Below are 9,855 nucleotides of genomic sequence, written 5' to 3'. Positions count from 1 at the left end.
GGGATAACTGTGGGTGAGTTGGGATAACTGGAGGTGAGTTGGGATAACTGTGGGTGAGTTGGGATAACTGGGTGAGTTGGGATAACTGTGGGTGAGTTGGGATAACTGGAGGTGAGTTGGGATAACTGGAGGTGAGTTGGGATAACTGTGGGTGAGTTGGGATAACTGGAGGTGAGTTGGGATAACTGGAGGTGAGTTGGGATAACTGTGGGTGAGTTGGGATAACTGTGGAGGTGAGTTAAATGATTCGGGATAACTGTAGGTGAGTTGAATGGTTTGGGATAACTGTAGGTGAGTTGAATGATTCGGGATAACTGTAGGTGAGTTGAATGATTCGGGATAACTGGAGGTGAGTTGAATGATTCGGGATAACTGTAGGTGAGCTGAATGGTTTGGGATAACTGTGGGTGAGTTGGGATAACTGTGGGTGAGTTGGGATAACTGGAGGTGAGTTGGGATAACTGGAGGTGAGTTGGGATAACTGTGGGTGAGTTGGGATAACTGTGGGTGAGTTGGGATAACTGGGTGAGTTGGGATAACTGGAGGTGAGTTGGGATAACTGGAGGTGAGTTGGGATAACTGTGGGTGAGTTGGGATAACTGGAGGTGAGTTGGGATAACTGGAGGTGAGTTGGGATAACTGGAGGTGAGTTGGGATAACTGTGGGTGAGTTGGGATAACTGTGGGTGAGTTGGGATAACTGTAGGTGAGTTGGGATAACTGTAGGTGAGTTGGGATAACTGGAGGTGAGTTGGGATAACTGTGGGTGAGTTAAATGATTCGGGATAACTGTAGGTAGTTGAATGGTTTGGGATAACTGTAGGTGTGTTGAATGGTTTGGGATAACTGTAGGTGTGTTGAATGGTTTGGGATAACTGTAGGTAGTTGAATGGTTTGGGATAACTGTAGGTGTGTTGAATGGTTTGGGACAACTGTAGGTGTGTTGAATGGTTTGGGATAACTGTAGGTAGTTGAGAGTTGTGGCATAGATAAATAAATAAATAAATAAAAGGAAGTAAAATAACATACCTAAACAAATAAATGGGTGAAGAACGGAAAGAAGAGACGACAGCTGGAAGACGAAGAATACAAAGAAAGAACAGGCCACGTGTTTGCAGATGAAGAATTTCGTTTTTATTCCAAAACAGACGGCAAACAACAAACTAAGAACAACACATTTCAAAGTGTTCCCAAATCTGATCATTTCATAACATCTGAAGTCGAAACGAAAAGCAAATCAGTAATACCAACAGATGCACAATTCTTTTCTTTTCCGGTTTCACCGCCAAACTCGCACCTGATAATATATCACAAGCAACATAAGGGGGATGGTGGTGGAACGGTTAAGACGTTTATCAGCCAGTACAGTGTCCGTTAGAGTATGGGTTTGATTCCAACTCTCGCCCCTTTGTCCCAAGGTTTGACGGGCGCAATAGCCGAGTGGTTAAAGCGTTGGACTGTCAATCTGAGGGTCCCGGGTTCGAATCACGGTGACGGCGCCTGGTGGGTAAAGGGTGGAGATTTTTACGATCTCCCAGGTCAACATATGTGCAGACCTGCTAGTGCCTGAACCCCCTTCGTGTGGTTCTGCAAGCAGAAGATCAAATACGCACGTTAAAGATCCTGTAATCCATGTCAGCGATCGGTGGGTTATGGAAACAAGAACATACCCAGCATGCACACCCCCGAAAACGGAGTATGGCTGCCTACATGGCGGGGTAAAAACGGTCATACACGTAAAAGCCCACTCGTGTGCATACGAGTGAACGCAGAAGAAGAAGATGTCCCAAAGTTTGACAGGAAAATCAAACAGAGCGTCCAGTCATTCGGACGAGACGATAAACCGAGGTCCCGCGTGCAGCACGCACTTAACACACTGAACAAGAACCCACGGCAACAAAAGAGTTGTACTCTTGCAGAATTCTGTCAAAGATGCTCACTGTGAAGTACACAAACATATAGATATATGGATAGGTTTACATGCATGCACTCAAGCCACTGACTGCATGTGTTGGGTTATGCTGCTGGTCAGGCATCTACCCAGCAGATGTGGTCAGCTGTATGGACTTGTCCGAACGCAGTGACGCCTCCTTGAGAAACTGAAACTGAAGCTGAAGTTATCTGACAACTCCTGAAAAAAAAAAAAAAAAAAACAATAGAAAAATGCATTTGACTGTTTTTGATTCCTCTCTGGGGATAACCAGGGACTCTTTCGGTGAGGCAAGGCAAGGGATTTTCAGTTCATATGCCCTCTGGGAGAATCAAAGCCATTACACATGTATACCATTTACAAACATCATACAAAACAAGAGAGGCAAGGCCTTCAAGACTCACTTGTGATAAATTAAGTCCCCTAGCATTAATTACAGAGTAATTTCCCTTTTTTACTATCTGCACCAAAACGTTTGCAAAATAAATAAAAATTCCATGCTTAGCAAAAGAAGTTCCTGTTTGAACAAAAAATGATAATAATGACTGCTCTTGTTGTTGGGTCAGAACATCAGATCAAAGTGCCAAGTTTAGAGAATACAAAAAATATACATATAACAGTAAATGCAGTTTGCATATAATTAGGCTTCATTTTTTTTTTTTTGTGCCCATCCCAGAGGTGCAATATTGTTTTAAACAAGATGACTGGAAAGAACTGAATTTTACTTATTTTTATACCTAATTTGGTGTCAACTGACAAAGTATTTGCAGAGAAAATGTCAATGTTAAAGTTTACCACGGACACACAGACACACAGACACACGGACACACACACACACACACACACACACACACACACACACACACAAAGACAACCGAACACCGGGTTAAAACATAGACTCACTTTGTTTACACAAGTGAGTCAATAATAAAAAGGACGATTTTTAAAGAAACTCACAGAAGCAACAACAAAACCAGTAACACCAAAGACAAACCGACAAACACATCAACGTTGTTTTGTTCTTTTTTTTTTTCTTTGATTTGTTGTTGTTGTTGTTTATTTGTTTGCTTTTGTCCCCAAGCAACAAAGTTTTATTGAAAAGAGATACGCATTTATACAGTGTGAATAGTATTCCTACTTCACTTTCAGCCTTTCATTGGAAGTCACTGGGTGTTTATTTATAAAATGTGTATTCCTTACCTCCAGGAAACTGCTGAGAGACAGACGCAGACAAAAAAAAAAAAAAACCCAGTAAACCGAGGGAGTGACAGCGTTGAGGAATGAACAGGGAAACCTTTTACAGAAAAAAAACAAAAAACAAAAAAACAACAGTAAACCGAGGGTAGTGGCAGCGTTGAGGAATGAACAGGGAAACCTTTTACAGACAAAAAAAACCCCAGTAAACCGAGGGAGTTGCAGCGTTGAGGAATGAACAGGGAAACCTTTTACAACAAAAAACAACAGTAATCTGAGTGAGTGGCAGCGTTGAGGAATGAACAGGGAAACCTTTTACAACAAAAAACAACAGTAAACTGAGTGAGTGGCAACGTTGAGGAATGAACAGGCAAACCATTTACAGACACAGGCCATGACATAACAGCCGACACACCTGCAGGTATCTGTTCGGCACCCCAAGAGAAGAAGAGGTCAAAGCAGGAGGTGGTGGAGGAGGAGGAGAAGAAAGAGAAAGAGAAATAGAAGGAAGAGGCAAAATAAAAAAGGAGAAGAAAGATTAGGAGGAGAAGAATGAAGAGGAAGAATAAGAATGAAGAAGAAGAAAGGAGAAGAAGCAGAAGGAGGAGAAGAAGGAGGAAGAGGAATAAGAAAGGAATTTTTTATATATATACTATTGTTAATTTCACCAGGGTAGTGGGGTTAGCACAACTTTTTTCTTTCTTTTTTTTACATCAAGCCATCAAGGGGAAAAGGAGAAGGGGGGGATAGAAAGAAATGAAAAGTGGTATAAAGAAGAAGAAGAAGAAAGGAGAAGAAGGAGGAGGAGGAGGAGAAGAAGAAGAAGAAGGAGGAGGAGAAGGAGAAGAAGAAGTAGTAGAAGAAGCAGAAGAAGAAGCAGAAGAAGATGGCCACCACCCTGTATTTTCACATATAGATGCTTTGCGTGTACCGCGTGACACCCGTCCTCCGGTGCACGACCTTCACGGGGTCAAGGACGCTGCCCTCCCGAAGGTCAGAGCGGATGCTCCAGCTCACAGTGGGTCTCATCAGGAACCCCAGCCTCCAGCGCTCGCTGTCTGCACTGCTGCTCCTGCTGCTAGGCGTGCTGGTGCCCTCAGTGCCCGTGCCCGTGCCCGTAGTGCCCGTGCCCTGGGAGCAGCAGGACAGGGGCGTGGAGGAACGGCTGCTGACGTAACTGGACTCGGCATCGTCATCGTCATCGTCACCGTGACTGGGTTGGCGTTGTCGGTGAGTTGACGTCATCTGACTCACCCTGTTGACGATGGTCACGATGGTGATGATGTAATGATGATGGTGATGATGTAATGATGATGGTGATGATGGTGATAATGTAATGATGATGGTGATGATGTAATGATGATGGTGATGATGGTGATAATGTAATGATGATGGTGATGATGTAATGATGATGGTGATAATGTAATGACGATGGTGATGATAATGTAATGATGATGGTGATGATAATGTAATGATGATGGTGATGATGTAATGATGATGGTGATAATGTAATGATGATGGTGATGATGTAATGACGATGGTCACGTTGGTGATAATGTAATAATGATGGTGATGATGGTGATGATGTAATGATGATGGTGATGATGTAATGATGATGGTGATGATGTAATGATGATGGTGATGATGGTGATAATGTAATGATGATGGTGATGATGTAATGACGATGGTCACGTTGGTGATGATGTAATGATGATGGTGATGATGTAATGATGATGGTGATAATGTAATGATGATGGTGATGATGTAATGACGATGGTCACGATGGTGATGATGGTGATGATGGTGATAATGTAATGACGATGGTGATGATGTAATAATGATGGTGATAATGTAATGATGATGGTGATAATGTAATGACGATGGTCACGATGGTGATAATGTAATGATGATGGTGATAATGTAATGACGATGGTGGTGATGTAATAATGATGGTGATAATGTAATGATGATGGTGATAATGTAATGACGATGGTCACGATGGTGATAATGTAATGATGATGGTGATAATGTAATGACGATGGTCACGTTGGTGATAATGTAATGATGATGGTGATGATGTAATGACGATGGTGATGATAATGTAATTATGATGATGATGATGTAATGACGATGGTCACGATGGTGATCATGTAATGATGATGGTGATGATGTAATGACGATGGTCACGATGGTGATGATGTAATGATGATGGTGATGATGTAATGATGATGGTGATGATAATGTAATGATGATGGTGATGATGGTGATAATGTAATGATGATGGTGATGATGGTAATAATGTAATGATGATGGTGATGATATAATGACGATGGTCACGATGGTGATAATGTAATGATGACGGTGATGATGATGATAATGGGTGATATTGTAGTAGTAGTGGGAGGAGGAGGAGCAATGCAGACTGGCGCTCACACCTCCACTGGCATTTACAATAAAGGTTGCACACGCACACGCACACGCACGCACGCACGCACGCACGCACACACACACACACACACACACACACACACACACACATCTGTGCCTTGTCTCTCTGCGCCGACCTTTGCATGATGACATGTGCACTGACCTTTGATAGATAACCTTTTTTTACTGAACTTTGCACCATGACCTGCCCACTGACCTTCCCAAACTGACTTTTGAACGATGATCTGTGCCCTGTCCCTGTGCACTGATCTTTTAACTGTGACCTGTGAACTGACCTTTGGCTGCTGACCCGTGCACTAACCTTTGAACGATGACCTGTGCACTGACCTTTGCACGATGACCTGTGCTTTGACCTTTACGCGATGACCTGTGCACTGACCTTTGCACGATGACCTGTGCACTGACCTTTACAGGTTGACCCCTGCACTGACCTTTGCACGATGACCCGTGCCCGGGCGGGGGACACAGAGCGGAGGGCGGGTGCTCTGGGCAGAGGACAGCTGTACTGGTCACTGTACGTCCACAGGCGTCTGCACACACACCTCGTGCAGGTCACTGGGCAGTGCTGGGCTGTGCTGGATTGTGTTGTGCTGGGCTGTGCTGGGTTGTGTTGTGCTGGATTGTGCTGTGCTGGGCTGGGCTGGGCTGTGTTGTGCTGGATTGTGTTGTGCTGGGCTGTGCTGGGTTGTGTTGTGCTGGATTGTGTTGTGCTGGGCTGGGCTGGGTTGTGTTGTGCTGGGCTGTGCTGTGCTGGGCTGTGTTGTGCTGGATTGTGTTGTGCTGGGCTGTGCTGGGTTGTGTTGTGCTGGATTGTGTTGTGCTGGGCTGGGCTGGGCTGTGCTGGATTGTGTTGTGCTGGGCTGTGCTGTGCTGGGCTGTGTTGTGCTGTGCTGTGCTGTGTTGTGTTGTGTTGTGCTGTGCTGTGCTGTGCTGTGCTGTGCTGTGCTGTGCTGTGCTGTGCTGTGCTGTGCTGTGCTGGGTTGTGCTGTGCTGTGCTGTGTTGTGCTGTGCTGTGCTGTGCTGTGCTGGGTTGTGCTGTGCTGTGCTGGGCTGTGCTGTGCTGTGCTGGGGGTTGGGCTGGGCTGGGCTGGGCTGGGCTGTGCTGTGTTGTGCTGTGCTGTGCTGTGCTATGCTGTGTTGTGTTGTGCTGTGCTGTGCTGTGCTGTGCTGGGGGTTGGGCTGGGCTGGGCTGGGCTGTGTTGTGCTGTGCTGTGCTGGGTTGTGCTGTGCTGTGTTGTGCTGTGCTGTGCTGTGCTGTGCTGGGTTGTGCTGTGCTGTGCTGTGTTGTGTTGTGTTGTGCTGGGCTGTGCTGTGCTGGGTTGTGCTGTGCTGTGCTGTGCTGTGTTGTGCTGTGCTGTGCTGTGTTGTGCTGTGCTGTGTTGTGCTGTGCTGTGCTGTGTTGTGCTGTGTTGTGCTGTGCTGTGCTGTGTTGTGCTGTGCTGTGTTGTGCTGTGCTGTGCTGTGCTGTGCTGTGTTGTGTTGTGCTGTGCTGTGTTGTGCTGTGCTGTGTTGTGCTGTGCTGTGCTGTGCTGTGTTGTGTTGTGCTGTGCTGTGTTGTGCTGTGCTGTGCTGCGTTGTGCTGGGCTTTTAACTAGTAAACTATAGGTTTACATAAAACATCAACTATTAACCAATAAACTACAGGTGTACAAAGTCAACTATCAACCAGTAAACTACAGGTTTACAGAAAACGTCAACTATCAACCAATAAACTACAGGTTTACAGAGAACGTCACATACTGACCAGTATTCTACAGGTTTACAGATGACGTCACTTTATGACAGGAACACATGTTTACACATGTTTTCAACAACTGATCACTTAACAACATGTTGACAGAGAGCGTCACCCACTTTGACCGAAACAGACTGACAGAACATCATCTACAGACCTATACAGACTCGCATAGAACATCATTTACTGACAGATACAGACTCGCATAGAACATCATTTACTGACAGATACAGACTCGCATAGAACATCATCTACTGACAGATACATACTCTCATAGAACATCATCTACTGACAGATACATACTCTCATAGAACATCATCTACTGACAGATACAGACTCTCATAGAACATCATCTATTGACAGATTCAGACCCGCATAGAACATCAACTACTGACAGATTCAGACCCGCATAGAACATCATCTACTGACAGATTCAGACCCGCATAGAACATCATCTGCTGACAGATTCAGACCCGCATAGAACATCATCTACTGACATACAGACATGCATAGAACATCATCTACTGACAGATACAGACTTGCACAGAACTAGAACATAATCTACTGGCAGATTCAGACTCGCATAGAACGTCATCTGCTGACAGATACAGACTCACATAGAACATCATTTACTGACAGATACAGACTCACATAGAACATCATTTACTGACAGATACAGACTCTAATAGCACGTCATCTACTGAGAGATACAGACTTGCACAGAACTAGAACATCATCTACTGACAGATGCAGACTCTCAAAGAACATCATGTACTGACCGATACAGACTTCGCGGCATGGCCTTGACCTCAGGGCGGCGTTTGCTGCTGGGGGTCACGCAGCCATCGTGTGGGTTCAAGGTCACGCCAGGCCGAGGGTTACCGCGAAAGCGGACATTGGAAGGGAGACCACTGTAGATGTGGCGGATGTTCTTGTCCAGAAGGTCGTGATAAGACACACTGAAGGCCATCCTGCGAGGCAGCGCCACCTGTCCGCAGAAAAGTGTTGTCCCCCTTGCCGTGAAAGTTATAATCTGTTCAGCAGATGATGCTTTTCATTCTGTTTTCATACACGTCGAAAATGACAGTGTTCAAGTTGATGAGTACTGTTTTTAGATTGCAATGACACAAGGTTAGTTTGGGTGTACCTTTTTTTTTACTATCGAGAAACGAAAAATGAAAACAAGAGACAATAATAAAAATAATAATAGGGGAGAAGATAAATATCCGTGAAATACTGAGGTCTTTCATTTCCATTTTACGAATATCTGTCTCAGTGACAGCTGGTAAATGAACATTATCGTACACATAATAATAATAATAATAATAACAATGGTATTTATATAGCGCTGAATCTTGTGCAGAGACAAATCAAAGCGCTTTCGCACCAGTCATTCACACGCATGCGTAACTCTAAAACTGTAGAAACTAAAGACAAGGAAGAGGCAGGGAAGAGAGGCTATTTTGGGAAGAGGTGGGTTTTAAGGTCAGACTTGAAAGAGCTGAGTGTGGAGACTTGACGAAGCGAAAGAGGAAGTTCATTCCAGTTGCAAGGTCCAGAAACAGAGAAAGAACGGCGGCCAACAGTCGAGAGCTTGAATCTGGGTATGCGTAAACAGAGTGGATCCGAAGCTGATCGTAGTGAGCGAGATGGAGTGTAGAGGTGAAGGCAGCCACAGAGATAGGAAGGGGCTGATTTGTGAATACATTTATAACATAGAGTGTTGATCTTGTACTTTATTATGTGTGAGACAGGGGGTCAGTGGAGATGTTGCAAAAGAGGAGTGATGTGCTGAGATCTTTTCTTTTTGAGGACAAGTCGGGCAGCAGAGTTTTGTATGCGCTGAAGGGACTGAATGGATGAAGCAGGCAGACCAGACAATAGAGAGTTACAGTAGTCAAGGCGAGAGAGAATGAGAGAAACGACAAGTCTAGATGTTGCGTCAATGGACAGATATTTCCGGATGGAACTGATGCGCCGCAATTGACAGTAGCAGGACTGACATGTCTGACTGATAAATTTTTGCATGGACAGTGTGTTCTCAAGGACAACGCCGAGATTCCTGACTGAACTGGAAAAAAGGGATGGATGTACTGCCAAGTTTGCGTCAGTTGTAATGGAAGAGAGTTTTTGTTTAGTTCCTATGATCATTGCTTCAGTTTTGTCAGCGTTCAATTGTAACTTATTTAGAGTCATCCGATTTTGAATGTCCAGGATGCAGTTGGATGTTTCTTGCAAGAGCGACAGCAGTTTTTCCGGGGTATCACCCTTCTGGAGTTGAGTGCCATCAGCATAAGAATGATGACTGACATTATGGCGGTTGATAATTTCAGCGAGAGGAGCAGTGTACAGTGTGAAGAGCACTGAGCCTAAAACAGATCCCTGTGGGACTCCATGTTCAATTTTAACGGGTTCAGACTGGAAATTGTCAACAATGACAGACTGGAATCGATCAGTGAGATAAGATTTGAACCAGTTTAGAACAGTGCCGTTGATACCAAATGTAAAATGAAGACGGGAAAGAAGGATTGAATGGTCTATCGTGTCAA

At 44.6% G+C, this 9,855-nt stretch overlaps 1 protein-coding gene across 2 annotated transcripts in view; it reads right to left on the bottom strand.

Annotated features, from left to right (window-relative positions):
- Window positions 1-3,972: 3,972 nt before the first annotated feature.
- LOC143289441 (uncharacterized) overlaps window positions 3,973-9,855 on the bottom strand; it is a 7,375-nt gene continuing 1,492 nt past the window's right edge. Inside the window, exons 2-4 of one of the 2 annotated variants that reach the window (XM_076598408.1) lie at window positions 8,086-8,294; window positions 6,003-6,101; window positions 3,973-4,378 (exon numbers count right to left, since the gene is read on the bottom strand). In XM_076598408.1, the coding sequence (XP_076454523.1) occupies window positions 4,030-4,378; window positions 6,003-6,101; window positions 8,086-8,276 (639 nt within the window). In that variant the 5' untranslated portion in view covers window positions 8,277-8,294 and the 3' untranslated portion in view covers window positions 3,973-4,029. Of the gene's footprint in view, window positions 4,379-6,002; window positions 6,102-8,085; window positions 8,383-9,855 lie in introns of those variants that run through there. The other variant, XM_076598409.1, reaches the window with a different exon arrangement.

The sequence above is a fragment of the Babylonia areolata genome, chromosome 14 (assembly GCF_041734735.1).
Source record: "Babylonia areolata isolate BAREFJ2019XMU chromosome 14, ASM4173473v1, whole genome shotgun sequence".
Taxonomy (NCBI): Eukaryota; Metazoa; Mollusca; class Gastropoda; order Neogastropoda; family Buccinidae; genus Babylonia; species Babylonia areolata.
The sequence above is the reverse complement of the archived record's forward strand: the minus strand, read 5'-3'. Positions and strand labels throughout refer to the sequence as shown.